Source organism: Anopheles marshallii, chromosome 2 (genome assembly GCF_943734725.1).
Source record: "Anopheles marshallii chromosome 2, idAnoMarsDA_429_01, whole genome shotgun sequence".
In the NCBI taxonomy this organism is placed as follows: domain Eukaryota; kingdom Metazoa; phylum Arthropoda; class Insecta; order Diptera; family Culicidae; genus Anopheles; species Anopheles marshallii.
This window is the reverse complement of record NC_071326.1, coordinates 55520983-55547852: the sequence shown is the minus strand read 5'-3', so window position 1 is coordinate 55547852 and position 26870 is coordinate 55520983. Positions and strand designations below refer to the sequence as shown.

Sequence of the window (26870 nt, the reverse complement as noted above, 5' to 3'; positions counted from 1 at the left end):
AAATTAACAGGAAAGCCACCATTTTCACACTCCAGGCGGACCAGAATGGTGGTGGTATAGAACTATAGACATAAATATGCTTGCTTTTTGTTGTTATTACTGGGAACTGGGTATATTGGGTTTCATCATAAGCCAAGTATGAAAGAATGACACATTTCACTGTTTGCCTCTGTCCTGTTTTTGGTTTGCATCGTATGTTCTAAGTTGTATATTCAATACAGTAAAAATAGAACATTTGTAGCGGCCGCAGTTGCACATCTTTTCACTATACTCTAAATATGAATGTGCGTGTATTAAAGTGTACCGCACATACTACTGTCACGCAGCATTGCCACATTCTTGCCGTAGCGTGGGTTGTAAAGTTTACATCGTTAGTTTGGAAATTGATGTCAATTTCCTGCTGACTCAGCGCACAATAGTCACAATTCGTTGATGCTACCACGCACACCGATCTCTGTCTTGTTGATTTGTTGCACTAAAATGTTTGCGTGAAACATTAGTTAATGTATATGAAATTCATTAAATTACCCTGTGTTTTATTCATTTGTTACTTAAAAACGGTTGCTGTCTGGTTCCTTTGCAGCGTTTACACGTTTACTTTTCTACCCTAATGCGAGAGTGCGTGAAGTTCGGGCGTGTGCTTTACTATCCTGCAGAGAATGAGGGAAAAAACAAGCGCTTGTCGCATGTGCGAAAGACAAAGAAAAGTTGCGGTTGAGCGTAGTGGTAGTGAAATAAAAAGAAACAGTTCCGCATGTTCCATACTCGGATTGTCTATTGTTTTGATGATACATAGAAATGATGATGGCATTGAATAATAAAAGCTCTGCCACATTTAATCATGTCTGTAATTAAACGCTAAAGTATTAAGCAACCTTTCCGTGTGTAGTAAACGCACTTAATATTGTTGTGGCACCATGTGGGTAGAATCGATGAACGAAATTACAATAATACACACCTGATACAGTGGAGGACGCACACGCGCACAGACGCGAGCGCACATTAGTTCTCGCATTAGTGTTGCTAGGTTCGAGTTCCTGATTTGTACATATGGTTTACATAATATTTCATCTTGTTCATTTTTTTTTCTTCTTTTATCGGTTTGTTTCACAGTTTTTCACTTTTGCGGTATTTCAGTTGGTACATCTGCACGATTTTATAAGCTTTCAGTAGGTTGTAATGAACACCAAGGAACCTAACTGTCCTCCTCGTCATTCTTCGTATACTATTTACTATAAGAATGACACTAAAAACACAAGGGATAAAAGATAAGTTTGATTAGCCTGAATCTATTGTACCACTAGACCATCTTCCACCTCTCCTAGCTATAAATGTCCCCTTTCACATTCTTCGACAAAGTCCGTAAGGACCTTTTTTCTTTAAGTTTCATAGCTCTTAAGTAGTATATATATAAATATATATTTATTTAAATATATATTTATATATATATATATATATATATATATATATATATATATATATATATATATATATATATATATATATATATATATATATATATATATATATATATATATATACCTTGTAGAGCTGCACTGGTGCAGCGTATGTGGTTTTGTAGCTTTGAGATTTGTACATTGACTTTTTACAAATGTATCCAAGTGTTCCATTTTACAACGTTTGCAAGTTTCTAGCACTATATTTCTACCGTACCATTTTGACACCTTTTTTATACTATTGACACCATTTAACAGAACTGCAATTGATTATAGTGTGTATTGTGTGCGAACGCATAGAACTGAGCAGCATCTGCCGATAGGGTTTCTTCCTTCAAGTGCTTTTGGCGTCTCGCATAAAACATACCACCTTTCCGAAAGAAGCTTTCTGTCGGTTGAACTTAAAACAACGCAGTTGTTCGAATGTTCGGCTAAACGTATGCGAGTAGTTTTCCACATTTCCATTCGTGCTATTCCGTTTCCTTTGTTACTGTAACGCTCTCCATGTCTGGCTATTTTGCCTTGCTCAGTAGCGTTATATCCTAGTTTTAATGTTCTCTTTCGATAACGATCCACAGTGCCATTTTGTCAAGATGTCTATTAGTAATGACCATGATTTGCTTATCATCTCTCTCGCTCTCTTTCTCGTCTTTCTATCTCTACTTCCCTTTCTCTCTATCTCTGTCTCTCTCTTTTTCTCTCTCTTATCTCTCTGTCTCTCTTTCTCGATCTCTCTGTTTGCTGTTTGCAATACTAATCCAGTTATTTTCGTACTGTAAAATACTCATTGCTCTCGTACTAGCTGCGTACATATGTATTGTGGCCTATTGTGTGTTGTATAAAAATATTTGTAAAAATTGTTCTCGTTCTCGTAGTTGATGATCGATTTGGCTCGATTGATCTGCTACTGTGTGTAAAAACTGCGATGTAAAAATTAGTCCATTTCAACTCAGCTATGGATATTGTAGTAACTGTTTCGAACAGTTTTGGCGCTATCTTGTAAATAATAAAAAAATTGTATCAATTCCAGCCGACGCCCTTCTGTTGCATTTATGTGTCCTCTTTTGAGGAAAGTAGTGCTTTCCAGCCACGGTTTGCCAACAGGATAAGTTGCGTGCGTTTTACCAGATTTTGTATCTGTTTTTCTTGGGTAACTCCATATCATACTGTACGGATACTCGCGGATGGTACCAGATAAGGGCGTCTGCTGAGAGGAATCAGTGTTTTGTTTGTTTCTTCGTTGACTTACTTGTTAATATTGTTCAACAAATAACTGTTGTCAGTTTTATTGTATATGTATATTGATTGAGGAACTATTGGTTGTGGTTGCTTGCGTCTTTATCTTTGCTGCTTGCTACTTTTCGCACTGTTATCTGTATATCTATTGCATGCTAGTTTGTCAGGTCAACCGATTCACATACGCCGCAGCGCATTCAATATTGCACGAAGAAATTCAAAACATAACTCGTTTAGCCATCATTACGCATACGGATAGTAACTCTGTCGCTTAAGGTTTCACATCTGTCCGAACGCACAAAAGTGCGGTTCCGATGCTTAATCTATTGTGGTATGTATTGTAGTTAACAAAACGAAACGATCGCCACGTACATTATCTGTGGTCTGTTCGAGCTGGTTCCGCTCGACCGTTCGATCGATGGATGTTTGCAATAAACTTTAATAAGCGGCAATTATGATCGCAATCATCTTTCCCCATTGGAGGACGTATGTATATGTAACATTGTTGAGTGTTTTTGTTTGAAACAGATTAACATGTAGTAACGCATTAGAATGCTTTGAGGGGCTATGTGGAGCATTTAAAATGAATCGTTTGAAGTATGTTTTGGTATAAATAACGCACAATGATGAATCACTAACAGAAAGGAGTTGATTGAGATATAGCTATTGTATATTGAAATAAAAAGTATAAAACACACACACACACGCACACATTTATAAACTTAAACAAGGGTGTTGTTCGGTGTGATGCATTTCAGTCTTATTCCATGCCAATGCGATTCGAATTGGCTTCTCATAGGTGTGTAGATTTGGAAAAGATCTCTCGTATCTTGTGTGCTACATACATGCTCCATACTGAAACGGTAGTAAAAACGGTGAAGCCAGACAAAACGATTCTATAAATCATAAATTTTCTGATGCTGAAAACAAAATGGAAAAATGGAGAAAAAGAAAAAAACGCAAACAAAAATAACGAAAAAGGTATTTACTAGTTTAATAATATCTGCTTTATTAATACTGTATTGTTCATCTGGTTTTACTTAGCTCTTCTTTGAAGTTACGCCTTGTGTCGATGTAGTCGCTCACGATTGCTTTCCTCTACAATTGGTTACAACATAAAAGTTAAACTATGCAATAAAATCGTTCGTACAACTTAATAGGAATCAGAAAGAAATCAGGAAGCAATGTTGTCGTTTACTAAGCATCACGTTGTTTACCAACAAAACAGTAGCATTAAACAAAGAGACGGATTTGTATCAACGATTTGTAAATATAAGCAACACAAAGTATTGCTACCGGGAAAAGTAAGGCAAATTAACTAAATACATTGCATTCACAATTGCATTCATCGTGCGATGATGTCTTACTGACTATATAATCAAGAACTAGTTGTGTTTTGATTTATAAATAATAAAAAATATGAATAATAATAGTTTAATCTGTGTCTAATCATAACAAAACAAAATAACTGAGAGAGTGTATCGCAATAATGCATTCAGCAATGCAACGATCCAATCGATCGGTGTCGGTTTCACTGATAGGTGCGACGATACCAGCACGTTTTTATGAACATGGTTGGAGTTCTATTGATTCTTTGATTTAAAACTTACACAAAACTTAAGATTACTCTTCGGGAAGCACGTATTTTCAACTGTTTGATGTACAACCTCACCTCACATGCAGTACCACAGCGATCGTTGCACGTTGTCCGTATTGTTTTCTATTATTTGATTTACCTGTTGAATCATTTGACACGTGGTTTGTGACAACCTATCTTTCCACTCCAAACCGATTGCGAAGAAGTTGCCGTTTACTAAAATAGTACCGCGTACTGTGCTACTTTCTGATGCGATTCTGTTCGATCTGTTACAAACTAATCGATTTGTGTTGGCTGTTGCGGGAAGGATGGAGGAACATAACTTAACAGAATTCAAACATCCAGAGCACGCTGTACACATTGAACTAAGATACTGCTTTACTGCAAAAATAAGGGTCCTGCAGCACGTTCCTAGGCTGTGACATTCTTGTTTCATGTATAGCGCAGGAAAACCTCTCGTGCTGCTTATCGTTCCATCACATTCGCAAATCCCCACGCTTCGTTGCAAATGACCAGTCTTAGATTCTAGCCGACTATGTAGGCGTTTTGTTCAGTTGTATCATTTAGATATTGCCACGGAAAGCTTCACCTTACCACGAACCCATACATTGCCGTAACTTTTGTGCATCAACTGAAGTAAGAATTTCGCTAACATATTCAATACAATATTGCTTCAACTAAACGTGTCGTCCGGCAAAGCATCTTGCTGTTTGCTGTTAAAGCGCGGGTGCTTCGTTTTGGACGCGCTGCGCTAGTGTTTAGCTCCAACAGGATAGAACGGAGCGACATGTTCAATTGTGCTTACAGATTGCTTTCATTTCAATTGATTCGCTTGTGATCTGATCGGTCGTTCCTTGTCCCTGCACGATCAATTCGCGGTCAAATTTAATCATAATCGACAGGAAACACAAAGCCGCAGCCGGAAGCGATTTTGAGCAGAGATGTTCCGGTCTTGAACGATGGATAAAGAAAATTGTGCTAAGGTGACAACAACAACTAGAAGGATGAAACAGCTAGCCTTTTATCCATCACACCGTGCCACTATGCGACCGTCGTCTCTATGCGTGGGCTTGTGAGTGGAGTGTGCTAACGAATCTTAAATATTAGTCCTGCCCGTTCTGCTGGTATATCTCCCGCCGGCTGTCCGACAACTGCTCCGATGAAGGTCGATTGAGTGCTAACGGTTGCGGAAAATCATCGTCCAGCGATTGTTTCGACCGATCGCTTTTGCAATCCTCGTCGACGGACATCGGCAGCGTATGCGGTGGGTGTCGTTCTGGTGGCAACAGGTTCAGCATGCTCAGTGGCAGTCCTGGAAATCCACCCGGGAAATCGGGATAGAAGCCACCGGGAAATGGGTTGAACAGAGGATTTGGGCTGGACAAGAGCTCCGGTTCGGATGATGCAGATCGGGGACCATTGCCGGGACCACCGCCACCACCACCACCACCACCACCGTTTGGACCACTGTTTCCTTCCCGACCTGTGCCACTGCCGGAATGGTGACTGTGGTGTAGGTCGGAATCTTTGCCTTCCTTCTTGTCCTTGTTGCTGTTACCGACACCCATTTGCAGCAGCTCGATCGGTGGCCCGCTGATACAGTCCTTTCGGAGCTGCTCCAGTTTCAGACTTTTTCCGTACTTGCCCCTCACATACATTAGCAGCGAGTTGTAGGGAATGCCGAAGATGCGCGACGCCTGACTGGTGGTCATTTTCTTGTTCCACACGTGCTGCAGTGCCTCGGTAAGTTCAGCGTTGGTCCATGATCGGGGTGGTCCTCCGCGTGGTGCCGAATGTTGTCCTTTTGGTCGGTTCACTGGAAAATAGACACGAAAACAAAAAAAAAAAAAGATTGGTGTTGTGCGATACATTTTCGAAACAGAAAAGAATCACGGCTACCGGCCTCCAACATTTTTACGTGGTTCGAAACTAGATAAGGAATCGAAGGAAGAAGCGAAAGGCATCTTTCTCCTGAAAGAAGTATCTATTGAACGAGAGGTTAAGTTAAGCTTGGTGTACAGTGTGTATCTGTTGTTTAAAATGCAGTGATTTGGAAATCGTGACCAAAGGCGGTGATGCTACTCTCAGATGCGGCTGTATCACCGTCAGTTCCTACATTCTTAAGCCGACATTATTTTGTTTGATGTGCGCAGCGTTTGAATCGGGAGGCGTACCTGACACATCCAGGGGTAGTAATCCATTTGTCCAATTACAGAAACAAGTATCCCGTCCGTTTCGATCAATTAATTATGCTCGAAATCAACATCTACCGCAACTGCTGGATAATGTGGCACGGCTGGTTCGATGGAAACGTCCCATGATGTGTCATTTCGCCGATTGCTGATACATATTTTGCTCCGCATAAGTGAACCTAACTTACGGTGAGTTCACCAAACCACAGTGATAGAAGATTGTTGTTGTCGTAGAAAGATGTGCTTAAACGCAACACGTTTCTGTCGACGGAATGATCTTCTTCCAAATCTGTTGACCGCCATCACCTGATAGTTCTTGCAGGTCTTGAAAGCGGGCCATGATTTTGCCGACTCATCATGACCTGTCCACTTTCGGCGCTGTTCATCCCATGCCATATATTTTGCTATCCGCATGGCTTCAAAATATCCGTTTAACCGTGTTTAGTTTTCATCAATACGCTTCGTGCGGTACACTTTGTGTGGTTGTAACATTTCACGAAGCGGCACCCAGGGGAACGCGTCGCATTGCGTAGTGCAGTATGATTTGGGATGATTGCAGCGGGCGGGATAACGCGTCTTGTTAGCGTTTTCTGTTCCACTCAGCGCAAACGCAAATTGAACATTTGCCTACTAATCTGGCAGCGTTCGATGGTTATGTATGTGTGAAAGGTGAAATGTATTATTATTTTATTGCTACAGTCAGCGTGATCGTGCAACTAAAAGCAGGTTATAGCTCGCTTTTCACATCGATCTTGGCTGCTTTTTTACGTTCTTTTCTATTTGTCGGATGTTGCCAAGGAAGAATTGGATCCCTTCTTATTGGTTTCGTTTGAAATGCTTCTTTCCTCACACCGGCGTGTATGTATAGAAATTGATCTGCGTGATATTTATTATACAAACAAGTCACACATTGATGGACTTGATTTCCATTCTTCTAAACGTGGTGGGAATGATCTTTATCTCTGTACACAGATTCTTTACACCGTTTAATTGAATTGAATTGAAAGTTACAAAATGGAAAAGTAAACCATGGCTCATACGAAACACTGGATGTTTCGTGCGTGGTTCAAAAACTCTGTACGAAATCAAAAACAGATATTATTGTGCTGGCTACACTTTGCCTCGGTAAGCTAACGAGATATGTTCATTTCGAAGCAATTGCATGAGCCGTCGCGCACTGGCGAATTGTATACTGACAGGCATCGAACAGCTGAATCGTGACCGCTCTCTACAGCTATCACACCAGATCAGTCTCATCATGCGGTCCGACCTGCATACGATGTGGCTCGTACCGGATATGAATCTTGAACCGGTGACTTTCAAAAGCTCACCCCGTTTAATTCAATTCTATGTTGAGGTGAGAAAACTCACGTCTCTCTTCAAACTGTCGGCATCTTTTAGATTGGCCAGTCTCGGGATGCTACGAAATCATCTGCAACACGGTTGTTACGTGATGAAGCCTTTGTACTGGAGCAAAATATGTATAACACATGTCCATGAGCCAGCTGGAACCGTGCTCAAATAAATGCGATTTAAGGTATATATTTTATAAAGTTTTTTTTTGTTGCTAACAATAGCTATGCAATATACCCAATCCATTCAAGAGGAAAACAAAATAAGAGAAGAAATCAGCAGCAATTCAATACTTTTAGCCAAAAACATTGTTTACAAATCGTTTTTTCAACAGCAAAGCATTGAGCACTGTAAGCAAACTGTAAGCGTTTTTGCAGCTTACAATGAGAAAACAAAGTTCTGAAGAACTTCGTCAACGTGACCAAACGAACCACCAACAGCATATCATGGTGTTATTTTCTTTTTAATCCACATACATGTTCGTATCCTGCACCATACGAAAGTGGACCGCAACACTCAGCAACAAGTACGATCGCATGGTTGGTATTTTTTTAACGTATTTGAGACACTTCCGCTCCAGTCAGGCAGGAAAAAGCTAAACGATTACTTCTTCTGACGTTCTTTCCCGGCTTTTTGTTACGCTTCACCAACCGTGTGAACCACAGGATCAATGGAAAGTCCTTCATTTTCAATTTTTATTTGCCGTGCGAGTCGCTAGCACGATGATGATTTCGGTGTGCGATAAAATCCGTTCGCTTCAGTACCACTTTTTCCATGATAGACTATTTTTAATGCACTTGGATGTTTACCCATTACCAGTGACCATCGACGGCTGTTATTTGTAGCTTTTATTTGGAGATTTTACTCGAATGGCGCAACCTGATGCTGTTGGAGGAGCAACCTTTTCGATGATTAGGGATTATTTATTGCCAAAGAGTAAGCCCGCGGTTTGAAGTTTTAACTATTGAGTTTTTAATTGATGCATGCCCGTTTCGATTGAGTTCGTTCTCTTAACTACGTAATATGGCTGCATACTATACATAAGTTAATTCCCTAGTACCATACGCTCTTAGTTTATGAAACGAAATAACTCGCTATCATAGCTTGTATTGTATTCGTATAGCGCTACACCAGTAATCATGAATAAAAGATTAACGAAAATGCAACTGTTACTCAATTTGTGAGCTTAATAGAGTGGTGTCGCTGCTCGAATTATTGTACTGCTTGCATTTAGTGTTGAATTATACAGTTAGCGCGAAAAATTGGTTTAATTCAGCCGTTAATCATCATGGCGCATTGATGTCGAATTTAGCCGTTTACCCAACATCAATAGAAGGCCAGGACCGTACAGCACTCCCAGCACAGGTCTTCCGTAAAGTGCCCATCACGAACCCACATCGTAGAGTTTCCGTATCGATGTGCTTGAAGTTGATTCGGTGGAGATGTCTAAATATGCAATTAATCGAATTGATTGAAGGAAAAGAAATTGATTGAATAAAAAAAACAGCCCCGAAAAAGAGAATAAAGCAACTTACACGGTTGGGAGGAAGTAGAGCAAACGGGAAAAAAGAAAGGAATCGAAGAAACGTAAGCAACACCAGCAACCAGTCAATCCGCCCAGTAAACGCTAAATCCCGTCCAAAAAGAGCTGAAGCGCAGAGCAACACGGAATGGGGAAACGCAGCAACAAAAAAAAACGGTAGTCGACTGTCTTGAGAAAACAGTAGGTGAGAATAAAGCCAAAAGAGTTCTTTTAGCTGGACAATGGCCAGGAAGGTAAGGTGTATTATTATCTTCTCTGTGGTCCATTGCTCCTGCTGATCGTTCTGGAGCCCTACCGCACTGGTTCGGATCGTTGAAGTGGAGAGCGCGCAAGAGATTATGCGCGGATCTAAAGGCGCCACAGCGAAGACTGTGGTGTAGGCCGTGCTTACATTCTGGCGCTAGTAGTGCAGCAGCAAGTCCTACGTGATGATGCCGCGTCTGGGATTTGGTTGCTTATGGGAAAGTTGTACTTTTCCAATGGTAGCTTAAGTGAGTCTCCGACAATTGATTGGCGTATCAACGAATGCTAAGCCTGCGCGGAAAGAATATGAGTACTGTTAGACCCATCCTGTGGTTTGTGAGGTTTCGACTAAACCTCCCGGAACCACGACCGGTAAACGTTTCCGGATCGGCCAAGAAGCGCAGGCACCACATCAGCCGTCGCTACCATATGACGTTTCAATGCATATGATTGAATCGATCAGCAAGACGAATTAGCGAATAATGTGCTTAGTTACGCATTCTTAGTAACAGGTAATTGGCACATGATAGACCTTCTGAAAGCTCTTACCTTGCTTCTTTTCATTCTGAGCGTTAACTGCGCGTTTGACATCGAAAACTGTGTGTATATTTCTATTGCGCTCATAGGAATGTTATATTTTTCCTTGCTTACTTTCCATTAATTTTATTTGTGAATCAAAATTTAATTGTTGGTTCAATACTTTTCTGCTTAGTTACAACCATCCTATCTTGTAGAGTTCTCCCTCGGCTACAGTATGTAGGCACACACACTTGACGTTGGCACGGGACCTTCTATATTGGTACATCTTGCACCGATCGGTCAAACGTGTTTCATTCAATAGAGTCATTATGGTTTACCGCTCCTTTTTTCTGGATACAATCATTCAATTACTCAATTTTCTTCCGAAAAGATCACCGCGATCGTTCGCCATTCTATTGGACCACGTCGATAGACCAGAAGATGCGATGTATTTAGCGCCCTCAAGGCATGGGTTGGCGTACTTACTCAAATACAATCAGTTTTGACCCATAGTGAAGACAGATTGGAAAGGGCACACAGTCGTTTGAACAATTTTCAAATTAAGGATAGTTCAGTCCGTTAACATATCGGCTCGCATAATGATAGTCATTTCGTACACATTTATTCTGCATATGCGCTGCACTTTATGGCTTTGTGAGTATCTGTCTTCTCAGATTACCCAAAACACTTCAATTACCTTCCACCCACCGGTGCAGAGGTGGATTGTCAGCAACCACGGAGTTTGTCCGTGTGTGCGTGGTACTGCGAGTTTGGTTTACACAAAAAAAATCGCTCTGTGTCTTCGAACAATTGGTACAGCAACGCCATCGGCATACGGGACTGATTGATGATTTATCTTGATCGTTTGCAATGGCGGTTATCTATGGGTTTGTTTTTGCTTCAATTTTTTCCCAATCCCTTTCACCCATCGATTTTCCTCTGCCGTGAAGGTGCTGGTGCTGGTAATGTACGGGGCAAGCACTGGTATGGCACTTTTATTTATTTGCTTACAGCAAATTGCAGCGAATTGTGCAAGTGAGTAGACGAAGCAGCACAAGCTGGGTTGGTGTGCATTTTCTACCCTTTTAGCATAAACAGACCTTATGAACCATCAGTGGATAAGCGGCTCGATTGAAAAAAGGTCGATTGTCGTGGATAGTACGGCAGCTCAGCTGCGTAGTGGCATGCAGCCAAAAGGTATCCGATATCGATCCACATCCTGGCCACGAAAGATGGGTGGCCCTTCGTGGGCGAGAACGGGACACAGAACGGGTATGTAGCTTTTTTTGTGGTTGTTGCTGTTGGGAAGACAACATGTGCAATAGAAAAGATCCTCGGAGAGAACGTTCCCAGCGAGAGGAGTGACTCAAATCAACGGCAAATAGAAACAATGCGATCCAGGGTGGATTCTGGCGGCATTTACTATGTTTTGCACGTTTTGGTTTTGGTTCCCGCTTTGTTTAGAGAGATGTAGCATCAATTCTTTCGTCATTATTTGCATATAAAGCTTATCCTCAATGGAGATCAGCTGCCGCACAGCAGAGAGAGGGTCTAGAACGGGCAACATGATGTTTAAAGGCGCCACTTACATGCGATCAACTGCTGTGATTGAGTGTTGAAACGGATTTGCATTCATTCGTTGATCAAATTGAAAACATAAATAAAATGCAATTGTTTAAAATTTTTGGTAAAATGGGATGATTAAGTAACATTGAGATTGACAATTGCAAATACATAAAGAAACCAGGAGTTGCTCTGGAAACGATGAATACTATAAGAATGTTTGCTCAAATAGTTGGGAACAAAGACTTATCAATACTTGTTGCAGCGTTCTTCAAAATGAGGCACATACGATTTGTCAAGGTCAGTTTATTTAGTCCTAGATTTGGGACAACTTTTTGACAAATTTCGCACTCTCGCTTCGGGATCTTGATCACTACTTATCCTCTGGTTTTAATTGACCGCGTGTCGTCCCTAAAATCGTGTCTGCTTTTCGCTCCTTATTTGGGTATTTTGGGTTCGCGCGTTCTGATTCGTCCGAATCCTTGACCGCCGAACGCTGACCGTTGACCCTTCACCCGTGCCGAACCCTGTTATCGACGCGCGATGTTTGTCGGTGCGGTATCGATACTTGATCAAGCGGAAATCGATCTCTCTTGATCGATTTTGTGCAACTGTCATTCGATCTCCTTTATCGTTTGTTATGTTTCTTATTGTTTGTTATGTCGTGTCAACAATACTTTTGTCGCATCAGATTTCACTTTATTATTTTTCAGTGATCTATTTAAATGTACAACATTACGATGAAAATATGCTTAATATAATCTTCTAGAGTTTAAGCAGTTCGTGATTTAGAAAAACTGATGAATAAAACAGCAACTGTACTACAAGTTACCTATGATGAACATAAAAATGTAGCAACTGAGTATGTAAAATATGATCTTTGTAGGACTTTGTTTAGAAATGCACCTTTTCAAACTTGTGTTGCATACAGCCGAATGGATTCAAACTATTTGTTTTTAAATTCGATTCACAAAACAAACATGACAATGCCATAAATGATGGCATTAATGTTAGATGTTAATACTTTCAACGGAAGAACTTAAAAAAACCTCGAAATTATGTTTTCGACAGTATTGCTAGAAAACATTTTAGATGAAGGATTGTTCTAGGTTAAAAAAATGTGTGTGACAAAGGACATTGAAAGATTTTACAATGACTCCATCTAACGCATAACTATATGAAGTATGAATGTCTAGAATTTGTAGTAGCTATGGAAGCAGCTAATTTTTTTAAAATATGCCAAAAAAGAGACAAGCTAGATGTATGAATAACTTTAGATAATCTCTGTTATAAGCATGAACAGTGGTCGAGATTGGGAAGGGTGTTTGGTGGTTTAGTCGGTTTTACCCTTATTGCAATTACATTCGAGAGCATACCATTTTTTGTATACGCTTAGAGTTTAAACAAAACCTAATCGCCTCTGAATAAAGTTGTTTTTTTAAGCTGGTTACGAGGTGATAGTAAGTTATTTTTTGAGACTATTGAATATTATTCAAGATTTTTGAACAAATATATCTATGTTGGAATGGTTTAGCATTTCGATTTGCACCAAAAACAACATAGAAGAGACAACTATCGTCAACGGGTAATAAACAGTACAGGTAAGAGAAATTTCACATCTATCTTCTATCTATCGCTTCAGCCAGCATGAGCAAGAAGTTAAAAAAAAACACGTAAAAGTTTCGCAACAAGCGGTTCAAACGACGGTGCGGAGTAAAAGAGCCAACGGCAGCATCGTACGCAAATCTCCCGTGCGGTAGCGTCCTATCTTGCACTTTCAGCTCCGTAACTATTCGTATGTAAAGGAAGAACAAAATGATGCAATGTCTTTGATCACATGCAAACGTGTATGAAATCGGTTCAAAAGTTACGCCCCTATTACTTCTGGTCGACTTGTCTTGGGGGCAAAAAGTGAACCTAACCATAAATATGAGTAAAGTTGGGGTTTAGGTTATGCTTTTTTTTACCGAGAAAAGTTAAACCGTTCCTTTAATGCGATGATACGTTTCGTTTTCTCTAGATTTTAGAGCTCAGTGACATTTTGCGAAAAAGGCATCGCTTAATTCCAATGACATACTTCTAAGTACAGGCAAATGTAGCAATAAATATAATTAGCAACATGAGAAAAAAAAACAAAAACACACAAAACTACCGAAAACTCATGAGAGAAAATAATTGTTCTTGAACATACAAGACATACAAGACAAAAAAAAAACAACACCAAGAATGTTTGATACCTTGTACGTTTCTACTGTGGTTCCTTTGATCGAGCTTCGACCTATCTTGGCCGAAATCACACCCCAGCATAGTTGGCGTGGTTTTACTCTCGAATCAAGCACCGATCACGATTCCGGAGATGTGAGTAAACCAGTTTACGCTGACTAGCTTTGCACGAAACATTGTGACTTTGACTTTCCAAAAATAACACGATATCGAAGAACGCGAACCGTGTGCGCCGCAGTTATGTGGCGGAGCCCGCTTGCGATCGCTTTATTTCTCGCCAAAACAATTGGAATCGGAAGCTTTGATCTTCTAGTACCGCACCCAACGGATGAAGAAAACGTCGGGAAAGGGATCGATCAGCGACTACACACCAAACGCAAGCAAACCGCTTGCTTTGGATCAAATTGTTTCAAGAATGTGCGACCAATAACGATGCTACGCACGCTGTAGGCGGCAGAGATGTACTTCTAATCACGGGATATGGATGATCTATGCTGGAGGAATCTTGTCGAAAGTTTAACCCGTCTGGTCGTTTTTCCCTACGTCGACCTTCTCTAGCCCGAGTGTGGTCCTGTAGCAATCTTTCTCTCTGTCTCTCTCTTTCTCTTTCCCTTCCTCTTCTTTTCTTTCTGTGTGTTCTCTGTGTGCACTTTCGTCAAATTGATGCAGTGAGGATTATCGCGCTGAAAAGATTACCGACTTATGCTCGGGAGGACGGTGGGTTTCCGTTTGGAAATATGATGATTAATAATTTCCCACATTGTCATGTCGTTTCATTCAAACCATTTATCTCTTTCTACTGTCGTGAACTTTCCTCTCCTTTTGAAGCGATAGCTTTTTGATACACATTCTATCATCATCACCATCGAAGCCTTCTTCGGCACCATCAGTTCACGTAGGCCCCTGGGATGGACGGGCACAGCACGTTCATTTCGAGGGACACAGTTTACGAGATCACACAATCGACCATTTATCCAGTTTGTATACGCACCACTCCTTTGAAGTCGACGCAGTTCGCTCAGCATCTATACATCCACCACATGTAGCAAGGTTGTTTCACCACACGTGCTGTACAGTTCACCGCACCACAATATCCTCACAGTACCGCCATAATGGTGCACGTTCAAGTGTTTGTGCGGTTGTTTGTTTTTTCGATTCGCTTCACTTCGTTTCTGCCAGTCAAAATATATTGTGAAAGTTTCTGGTGCATGCTATCATTGGACAGATATGATAAAGCTAGCGTTTTTTTTTATTCAGCTACAGCAGCTATATTTGATGATCATAACTCTCCTAACCTAATCAGCTGCACGGTGTAGCAGCAAAGCCTTGGATTGCCTCATCCTTAAAAAAAACGTGGAACACGATAACGATTTCAAGCTTACCGCGGTTATTGAGTGACTCGTGTGAAGACGCCGAAGAGTAGCTACTTAGTAAGTGATGAATTTCGGGGGAACAGAATTAATGACATGTTTATGAGGAACGTGTTTAAACGACAGGAGCTTGTTGGAGAATGTCGTCGAAATGATTCTACCGCCGGGTAGGTTGCCACCCCAACCTAATCCATCCATTCGAACGAGCGAACGAGGAGTGCCAGGAAGGATATATGTCATGATCGAATAGCGATAACTCGATATGAATAATTTTATCGTTCGCTCATGGGGAGCCGGTTAAAAATTAGAGAGATTTTCAGATTTTTAATGCCGTGTTTTTGTGGAGATAACTTTTGACGTAAAAGTGTACGGGAAAAAGGTTGATGTTAATTTGACAAAATGAGGCTCTAGGCTCGGGACGGTACATATGGGGCACAAGCATTTCCGCACTTGAGGTTGATGATGTGTTGATGAGTCGATGTGTCACAGCTGATGAATAGTAGATTTAATGCGTTTAGCTACTTAAATCAAATAATAAACTTTGGTCTGTATTTCGAAATACATCGAGTCCGAAGTGAATTGAAAGCAAAAGATGGTTTAACGCTGCTCAATTTTATATAAGTGTATTATTCTGAACGTAAGATTTCCTACACACTAAAGAGACATCATAAAACTAACCTGCGTAAAGAAAGAAAACAAACCTGAAGTGGTGTAGCGCTTGTGTGTTCTGAAAACAAACTGTGTTTTTTCACTGTGCTTATGTTTTACGATTCCGACAATAGTTCACGTTTGATCCCACACACTTGCAGAAGAGACCAGTTTTAATAAAGTATGTTTTTATTCGACTCTGATTTGATTTATTGTCTGCTATATTGATGGCGCTGCACATCGCTACTGATTCTTGTTCTCCACGCTTTCGTGATTGGTGTGTATGTATGAAATAAGAACTGTAGTTGGATGTTTCTTTTGTTGATTTATTATTTAGAAAAGATGGAGAATTAAGCCTGCTTCTTTTCTAACTCTTCATTTGAAGAAAGAGGTGATCGAAATCCGATTAAAAAAATGATGTACCTTGTGGTATCTAATGTTACATATGGAATTGAGTTTTAATTTAAATTATGTCTTGTCGAACGCAGTTTTTTTCCATCAGTTTTTTTTTCATGAATAAATTGGATAAAACCTTCAAACTATGTGTGTGCTGTTATGGTCTAACTAATGCATCCTGCTAAACATATATGCAAAATACTGTTGATGCTTTCAAAGTTTCAGTAATGGCAACAGAAAACAGACTCATTTTAACTCACTTTAAATTTTAAATCGACAGTATCGCACCCACCCCATTGTTCAGTGGTTAATCCGATTGCTTAGTTATAGGTGAAACAACCGATTAACGACCGACGGAAATCGTAACTCTTAACTGCAACCAACCAAAGTCAAATGGAACGAAAACCATCGCCTAACGGTTCAGAACACAACCTTCACCAGCAACCAAAAGAGAGTGACTTTTTCAATTGTGCAATGGAGAAGCTAATCTAACCGCCTGATTCTAGCCTTGAAACAAGCTGAAGCTGAATCTTGAAAGCGTGAATTCATTTTCTTTTGTTAGACCTTTAGTGTCTGGTGTGCTTGTGCTTGTCGCAAATATGTGGTAAGTGTCAGTGATTGGTTTGCGGTTTCAGTTGTTCTTGGACTTTCTGACTGATTATTGAACAACCTGTCCTAAAGGGAAAGCGACGAACTGTGCTGCGAGCTTGATTCGAGCCTGAGAGTTGGCATGTTGAATAATTACCTTGGCAGGTGCGTTGATGATTTTGCCATGCCTGAAGATAATCTTTGAAATTTTAGGAATAGGAAAACATAGTCGATTATACTCTTACAGCAACATTATTGTGCTGTATGTATTTATATGTATTTAACATCTTAAATAGTTCTTTTAAATTTGAGCAAATATGTTGTTCTTCATAACATTACCAAAGTAAAGTATGCATAATGACCAAAAAAAAAATTTACAATCACATATACTTTACATTTTTTCATAGACATTGTGACATTGAATACATTGAACGTATTATAGTTTCTATGTAAAGTGTTCTCCTAACGCTCTGCAAAATTGATTGCTATAAAATCTGGAAGATAAATAATGCTTTGCGTTTAATAGATTGAACGATATTTATCGTTCGCAAAATCAACATCGTTTCAATTTCAAACAAACAAAACGCACTGTCTGATTTGATTGAAACAGAAAAAAAGCTTACCTACAGAGAGTAGTTAATGTAAAAAATGAAATACCATACCATTTGACACGGAAATTGATCAGCTCATTTCGTTGGCGGTTGCACAGCGTCTAGTTCCGTTGGCCGGAGCAACGAATTTAAATAATGAATTTTATGGAACAACAACAAGCAAAATCGACAAAATACAGAAAGCTGGTGCGTTCTAAACATGAAACATTTTAGACGATTTAATGTTTTCGTGTTGTTTTATTTTCATTCGTCAGCGAGAGACTGCCAGCACGATTTTATTGTATTGTGGGCAATTGAAGTTCCCCACATCAAAAATTCGTCATCGGTGTAGCGTAAGGTAGGTCGGTCCTTTAGGTTGGCAGGTGCATGAAAAGCGCAATGCGCCGACATTAAGTTTCAAAAACTGCTGCTCAGATTTAAAAAGGCTATCGATTTCTTAAATGGTGTGCTCGTCCTAAACGTCAGGAAAAGTTTTTTCTAGCACGATAAATGTCTAGTTGAATGACATTTTGAGGATGCCATTGCGCTGTGGTAGCTTATTTGCATCGTACCAAATCTAACAGGTAATTATATTGAATAGTTAATGCAAATTGTATATTTTGTTGAACAATTTCGTAAACGCAAACGCGCTAATTCAAGGTTGGACAGAAACATGTAAGTCAGTATCGTTTTGAGGTATAATTAGGCATTCTACTTATTCCCATCCCCAAATTCAATTATACATGTTCCATGTGATTGACTTTATGCATCACAAATGGTAATATATTTGTTGGCCGATTTCCCTAGCTGCGTTACACCAGTCGCAACGAAATGGCAATGTTCGTGGTAGAAAGCTAAACGAATGTAACAAAATAACCGGAAAAGCGAATCGACCAAAACACACATTTGGTGAAGTTTTAATTTTAACTATAAACTACCAAAAAAAATATCCACATATATTATTTCATTTCCTACCATTTCACTTTCCACGTACGCGACACGAGAGTGAGTGTGTTCGAAAGCACGGGATGAATGAAACCATTCCAAAACGCTTCTACCTTGGATAGAAGCGAATGAATTTATCATACTTGAGGCTATTAACCATATACAAATGCAATCAACATGCGAAAAGTAGCGTTGCCAAATGACGAAGAAAGGTTCAAAATTACGGAAAGCGAGTTCAAACTCTTTTCCGCGGCTCGTTTTGCCTGGCTTCGGACGAGGTGCCGCTCATGCAGCACGATGTAATGCGGTTGCGAGTTTCATGTGTTGCTTTGCGATTTGCATGACCATCCGTTATTCCATACTTGCGTCGGCCGTGTGTACACACCCATTGGAGTAGGAATTTTGCATTGGGCCGAAGGGTACTACATACCCAACGGTTTCCACCTCCGATATCGAATCAGGGAAAATAAAGAATCTGCCAAAACTAAAGGCTCACGAAACGATGTCAGCAACGGCAACGGCGACATTGTTTAATCGAAATTTTAAAAATAACAAATCAACATTGGCTTCATGGTGCGGGTAAAACAGGCGCAGGAAGAAAAGAACCAGCAGCAGGAACAGCTCCGAAACCTACGGTCTTATGGTTGAGCCATCTTTCAAATTTGCCACCGAGAATGTACAGGAACTGAGTGGGTGATGCACGGGCCGGCGTAAAAACTCCCTCGCCACACCGCACGAGAACACGACGAACGGGTTTGGGTGTTTTTTTCGGAAAATCGATTCTAGTTGTTTGAATGCGGAAAATGGAAACTTATAAAATTGGGCACAGCAAATAAAATACACCGATTTCAGCACCAAACATCCTGCACATCATGCCCCGCAGCACTGTTCGTGGAAATGAGCGAGACAGAAGGAAACGCCACAAACAGGAGTCGCATCAAAAGACGCTTAACAAAAAGGACGCATACGGTTGTGTGTGAAGCGCTCGTGTTGGTGCATCATATAAAAGGCACACCACTGAAATGCAAAACTCTTTCCCTTTCCACTCAGTATGCCGCGTCAAAGGACGACGCAACGATGCTGAAGATTATCCTTTTCGTCTAGAGAAAACGTTTGAATGCCTTGAAATAATTGTTTTACCACCGACGAGCGAGGAGCAAAGTCAGAAAGTGCAAAAAAGCGAGCACAAACAAACAAAAATCTTTCGCGATTCCTTTCGAGAATCCACATTTCTTGCCGAAAACCAGCGTAAATGACAGTCAGGGAGAAAACGTTGCTACGTACGTACCCACATCTATCATCGTACACCCCATGCACACGATGTTATTGTGTGAAGCAGAATGTGAAAAATCCACAGGGTCGTCGAAAGCTCGACACCGTGCATGCATTGACTCATTTGTGTTCGGGTAGAGCGTACGGTACGAATGCATACAGCCGAGGATGAATGAAGTGAATGATGATATATGCAACGGACTTATCATTTGTTTCAGTTTACGGGTGAATTTATTCTAAGCGGCCAAAAGGAAGCTACAGTGGATGAGTTTAGTATCAAGTTTCATACAACGCAAAGTTTTTCCTACAAATTAATCACATAACAAAAGACCACGCATGGTTTGACTCATTGGTGTACACAAAGAAGAGCGTGCAATGCTTCGCTGATACTGGAATAGTCTTACAATCAAACTGCGCTGGACAGCCTAACTATCGACTGTCGAAAACGCTCAAATGTTGACTTATCCTCAATTTTCACTCTGCCTATAGATACAAAATTTTGCACTTGAGACAAATGTGCGAAACTTCGCACATGCCATCCGAACAGCAGCGTGTGAACAAATTTCTTCGTTAGGTTTATTTCGTTAGGAACAAAACGCTTCTTCCCCGCTTTCCAAAACTATGTCAGTGCCATAAAATTTAGTTTAAAACGCAGGAAGGATATGTTTCCAAATCGACAACGAGTTCACACGATGTTAATTATTCACATGTGAGGAGGGAGATTCATCGTACATCTCAATAGATTGGTTAGATGTGTTCGATCGTGCGTATCATGATCGACATTGCTTACATACATATAACACCACCTGTCGATAGGAGCGAAATACGAAAAAAGGGAGCGTAAAAGAACTGTGAAAATTGCATTAACGTAGCTGTACACAACACGTGCTTGGAAACTTCGACGTTACCTAAACTTGGCAAAGTTTGTGTCATGTGGTAGTCAGTTGACGCGTAAGAAATGCGTCTAACCGTAACGATCGTACAGCAAGTAACGTGATTCGAAAAATAAGCTTCATTTTCTCGCTTCATTTGTCATTCAGAAAGGAAGCTTCGCGCTGCTTTTTCCCTTTTCAATATAATACACTTCATTTCCCTGCTAAATCAACATAATTATAGGAGCGATTTTGAAATACTTTGGTGGTTTTAAAGGAAAGTATAGATGAACAAATGATCTCTACACCGATCAATCGTGCTTTGTACATCAAACTGGATAGAAACAAAAATGGGTATGGAATACATACACTTACTTTTCTTCTTTAGGAACGGTGGTCCATCATGGTGCATACTTCGGGGGTCCGACATTTCCATTAGGGGGCTGTAAATTTTCCCTGGATCCATCCCTGGCGGAAAAAGTCCTAGCGGTGAATCTAGCCCAAACACTGTGAAGAAATGGTAATAGGAGATAACATCAAGATATGGGAATACACTGTATTGAGAAAGCAAAATCGTGTCTTTGGTAAGGTTTGGGAGTGTCATTCGTTCTATTTTTCGTTTACCTTGTGATGCGACAAATGAATCCATTTTCAAACATATATCAACGTTATAATTTTGTAGCGTGCTGTAAGACGCTTGACGTATGATTACAAAAATAAATCCCACGATACGCGTGAAATTGTAATGAGCAGAAGCATAACAAACTCCGCAAGATAAACACACTCACCAACCGGACACTACAGGCTGGTAGTAGTGGTTGGATACGAATAAATTGAGCTCCATTCAGGTCAGCCGGCACCCTTACCTTCACTCTCTCACATACATTAAAACAGACGAAAAACACTGCGAAATTGTAGATGAGCTAAAGAGCCTCCACCAGAGTCCACCTCCAAAAAAGAATGAAGGAATTAAGGAAGGAATGTCCAACGACCTACGCGGTGTGACCATGCAGCACACTTTTGCATTTCGTGCGTTCACATGGGACACGGGTCGGATGAGGTTCGGTTATTTCGTCAGATTTCCAACAGTTCATCCCACTGTCCCAGCCCAGTTGCGAACTTTTCCAGCAGAAGATCAAAACACATTCCACCACCAAAACAACAGCGAGAGAAACAAAAATCCCCCAAAAACCGTCGTGTGAACTTTTTACATATACTCCACCAAAAAGCACACTATACGCATGTATGTGTGTGTGTGTGTGTGTGCGTGTCTGTATGCTCATGCATACATACATAGTTGGTTAGAAAAACAAAACGATCCGAAATGAGGGGAAAACAACTAAAACAAAAGAAATAATGACGCCTACGCGGGACGACTGGAGTGATAGTTGAGATTTTTCCCGTGCTAATCATGTGCCATGGGCTGGGGGCTGGGTAGCTTCCCCAATTTCAGTCATTCAAAAATCGTCTCACGTCATGTAGAGAACGACCGCAAAAGAAGGTTAACGGGATCGGTTCCAAAAAACGACACCTTGTGCGAGTGCGTTAATTACGCGTGGTCGACGCGCAAGACGCACTGGGAGTGTTGAAGAACGGACGTACTTTTGCTTCTTTTCCATTTTTTTTGTGATGATATTATCATTGACGATGGAGCATTTTTCTCGTTCAACTGACCGGTTGGAAAATCACATGAAGCCAACTCGACAACCCTCGTGGGGTCGTCGCGTAACGACGCACCTGTGAATGAACGAATCATTCGGATCACCAGCAACCTCGCGACCTCGCGAGCGTGTATGATAAAATATGTAATTTTATATGGTCATTGTTGACCGCATGGTTCGCGGATGGTTCTCGCAGGGCACCAGCGGTGGTCGTGAATCGAGACCGCGAAATTTGGGTGGAAAACAATAGGGGGAAATATCTTAATTTTTATTTTTATTGCCTACCCATCTGGTGGAGGGCAAGTGGCCCAAAAGAAAAGCAAAGGAAACGCATGTGGAACGGTGGGCAGAACGTTCGAATGCTTGAGACATTTTCCTTCGAGACCAGTGCGTGTGAGCGCTGTTAAAAATTTCAGATCTCGGTAACTCCGGTGAAGATAGGGTTTTGGTAACAGAGCAGTACAAAGGTTAAATGCACGTAAGTCGCACTTCACGCCAAGTGGACGCCCAACATGGATTATTAAACCTCATCAACATTGCGGCGACTTTTTGGACAAGCAATACATTGTATGGATAACGTTCGGTCGTTGAAACAACTCGTGAGAAGAGGGTGTTCATATCTTTGCATCGATTTGCCACTTTCCACGCCAGGCTGTTATATTTCGTGCTATGGGCGTTCAATTTCTAAGCACGATTAAGCGACGAAAACTATCATAGAAAATAGTACAATCGGTACTGGAGCTCTGCTTTGTATATATCACAATGAAACATGTCTAATGTATCGCAGCTCGTTACAACAATTCTTCACATTAATGAAATTAATGCTGAATATAACAATTCATACAATACATCGTGTTTAAACATAAATTTGACCCAATGAAGAATATTTGTAACACACTAGTAAGGTTAAATTGCCTCCAATGTATACAGGTATGCCAGATACTTACTGTGGGGCGGTGTCAGTGTTAGTGATGAAACCGACGGCATATGCGGGAAGGGAAGCGGCGAATGGGTTGGCCTTGGCGGTCCTTCCGAGTGATTGAAGAAGGGTGGAAAGTTTAGGGTGGGACTGTGTAGAAAGTCTTTAGGCCCTCCAGCAGATCCTTTCGGACCATTGTGTGGATGATGATGCGGATGATGACCATGGTGCAGACTGTTAATGCTGCTGGTACTATTGCTGCCACCGTTATTGTTGTTGTTGTTATTTCCGATGCCGGATGAATGCTTGGGTGTTCCTGGTCTACCTCCACCAACCCCGCCACTACCCGGTTGATGATGGTGCTTGTTATTCGGGTGGCTGTGATTCTGGTTCAGGATACTGTTGTGATTGTTAGCGCCGGCGCTACCGTTATTGTTATTGCTGGAGTTTGCACTAGCGTTCTGTTTGTTGCTGCTGTTATTGCCATTATTGTCCGTACCGCCACCATCGCCCGTTGGGGGCCGCAAATGTGGGGAAGAATTGCGGAGATGGTGCTGATGGGCTAGATGATGTGCTAGCGGATGTTGATGTGTACTGAGAGCCAGATCCATGTGGTCCAAAAAGTGTGGTGGTTCCATCATATCGTCGTGCAGTAGCGAACGCTCATCCTCACGATCTTCGAGCTTCACACGCTTCGAGTCACCGTGATGATGGTGATGATGATGGTGATGATGCATAAGGCTCAGAGCCGGGTGCAGATTGTTGTTTAGTGACGAGAAAGAGGGTGGTGGTGAGATTGATCCGAGGGAGCGATTCAACGCTGCACGGTTCAGGTGCCGAATATCCTTCAACGATAGCAGACCCCGGCTGCTCATGTGTCCACTGACGGTGTCAGAAAGCGGAGAAGAGTCCTTGCTTCCATCAGGCAAGCGTGCGACGCCGTCTCGACTAGCGGTCCGGTCATTAGGTTCGGTGCTAACAGTATTGTTGTCCGACGCTTCGATCGACGTTATTCGGTTGCGCTGCTCACTAGCTCCGGTCGATATATTTCTAATTAGCTCGGAACTACCGGAGGAAGTTTTTTTCATGCACAGATTTTCCGGTCCATCTGACACTGGCGGTGATTCGGACGGTGCCGGCGTTGGCTCAGTGTGTAGATCATCTCCCTTCAGCAGTCCCATGGTGCCCTTCGAAGAGGACGTTTTGCGAGGGCTTAGTTTGTGTAATGAGCGCGATCGCCTTTCATCGTCGTTCACCGTCGTCGTTGTTGTCGTCGGTGTAGTTGTCAAGCTGTTGGAAGATTGTGTTCGTAAATCTTCTTTTGCAACCAGTGCCGCTAGTTTTTCATCGACCGATTGGCTTCGGTGCAAGATGCGCTTCAGATCATCGTCATCATCATCATCTTCCAGATCCTCTAACTCATCCTCGTCGTCTGGACGATCGTCGAGCAGATCCCGTTCGGTGTCGTCATCTTCCAGAGCTTGCGGGACAGGTGTTGAAGGTTTGCTGCTCAGGTCCTGTGGTGCACAGTCCCCTGAGCGTCTTCGCGGGCGTGCCTGTTTGCGGCGAGGCATTGGGGAGGTGCACGGATCAACGGTAGCACTGGGGAGACTGATCGACGGATCGGCAAACACTTGCGGTGGTAGCAACAGCTTCGGCGTATTGGACGATATAAGACTGGGCGCCGTCGCGGTGTGGTGTCGAAGCTGTCCCGATTGGTGATTGGTTTGAAAGTTTGGCGAGGGTAGCGAGGGTGATGTTGGCGATATAAGTGAGCTATCCAACAGGCTAAAATCTTCCGGTGACTGGGCCGGAGTTGGGGTATTGGCTGCTACCGGATGGTCTACTAACCCGCGCACCTGTAACGATTCGCCAGCCTGTATTAGTACCGAAAGCCGTTCCTGTGGTACACTGATTTCACCACGGTACATAAAATCCACGATCGCCTGTACGACCCATCCGCGGAAGTCCTTCAGCACAATCACGGGATGTTTGCAGGGTGTTTCGGAGAATACACGCTGAAAGAACGGAGAGCAAGCGGATAAAACTACCTTATGCGCTCGGATGCTAGTTTCGGCACACACCAGCGTGACGTCGACGAGCGTCTTGGTCTGCAGTAACGTGTCAAACGCACGTAGTATATGATTTTGGTGATTGTTCCACCGAAGGCTGTAATGTTCTTGATCAGGCATGATTTCGAATGATTCCTTCATAGTTTAGCTGTATGCGAGATATGCGCTTGTTTGCACCACTCTTCTATTGGGTTCTGCATACGAATATTAGCGCTGAAATTTATGTGTTTACTGCAAATGCCAACTAAACGGTAAAAATATGAGTTAGTTGTTGCTTGCAAACGTGTAGTGTCGATCGTTTTTTCTCCCGATGTCAGTATCGTTGGTCTACAAAGATGTTCTTTGAGTACGCTTTTGCAGTAAATATCTTACACCATCAGGAGCTTCATCGTACGGCAGTTGCAATGCAGACTGTTTCAGACTATTTGTCTGGTCTTCACAACGGTTGGAGGAATTTTGGTTCCTTGTGTCGTTCTTTACGAATGCACGGAGGAGGAACAGCTGTCTCACTCCTATCTTATCACTGTTTCTCTGATCTCAAAGTAAGCATCAGTAAGCAGTCCTTTCATTCCAGGGCATGATCCTTCTCACTACAGTTGATACAATCTATTGTACATTCTATGAAAAAAGAGAAAAGAAAAATATATCATATAATATGATTGTGAGACGAATAATGATACTCAAAAACAGAACAATCTCAACGCAAACTGTAGCAGGCAAACATTAAAGTTTTTTTTTGTGAGAAATTGTGGCTTTTGTTACGCTACGGCATGCATTTGACGGCTGTTTACAGGACAAAAATTGCCAAACCATTTTACAGCACAAGAAAAAATGCAAAGAGGTTTTCCTTTCTTGAGTAAAGCAACCCTAACAATATGCACCAATGGACGTTTGTTTTGCATTGCACGGCTTGTTACATGTCATTCTCAGCCATGATTATTGTCTGCTGCTCTTTGATTGCTACAATATTTCAAACTATTTGGTAAAGTATATTAAATAGTTCAACGTTTATTAGCGTTCTACGTTTGTTAAATCGTAATGGATGATTTGTAGCTATCAAATTTTAATTGGGTAATTATTTGTACTAATTTGTGACTTTTTACATATTCTAATTACTTTTTAATATGTTTCTATTCTACCATTCTTATCATCTACCTCAACTAGGATTAGTACTTTATGTTGTGCACTTCATTTTTAAAGTCTCTTGCTCAACACAAATTCGCGACCGACTGGGGAGCCACGCAAGACTGTACAAGGGTAATTGCCATTTCAGGCGGTAAGTAAGGCATCACAGTCTTAGATAGAAAACAGCTGAAGAGCCAAATAAAATAGAAAGGGCTTTCAAAGGGCAAATAAGCATTCTTATAGCTTTCAGACTTATACTCATCGTTTTATTTTTCAACTACGTTTAATTCAATATGAAACACCTTCAAAGTATACGAATCATTAATTTCTTAACTTTTGGAATCATTAATATCATAACTTTTGGAACTACTCTTCACATTCATTTTTTTAAATTGAAAACTAGCTTTAGAAACATCTGTTTGTCCGAAGCCATTAGAACTTATATCGAATAGAATTAAAAACACAAAAGAGATTTTCGTACCATAT

General features: G+C 41.2%; 1 protein-coding gene across 1 annotated transcript; it reads right to left on the bottom strand.

The window, feature by feature from the left end:
- Positions 1–5393: 5393 nt before the first annotated feature.
- On the bottom strand, positions 5394–25400 carry LOC128719350 (protein jim lovell). Its single transcript, XM_053812974.1, has 3 exons — positions 23216–25400; positions 20977–21114; positions 5394–6106 (listed from the first exon to the last, which is right to left on the bottom strand). The coding sequence occupies exons 1-3, from the start codon at positions 25398–25400 to the stop codon at positions 5394–5396; spliced, it is 3036 nt and encodes a 1011-aa protein (XP_053668949.1).
- Positions 25401–26870: the final 1470 nt, after the last annotated feature.

Bases quoted from the DNA above. Each gene is read 5' to 3' on its own strand.
- LOC128719350 (XM_053812974.1), bottom strand. From the start codon at position 25,400: ATGAAGGAATCATTCGAAATCATGCCTGATCAAGAACATTACAGCCTT. The intron at 21,115-23,215 runs GTAAGTATCTGG...ATTTCTTCACAG, and splicing joins AACACTGACACCGCCCCACA to TGTTTGGGCTAGATTCACCG. The intron at 6,107-20,976 runs GTATGTATTCCA...TCTATTTTCCAG, and splicing joins CCTAAAGAAGAAAAGTAAGT to TGAACCGACCAAAAGGACAA.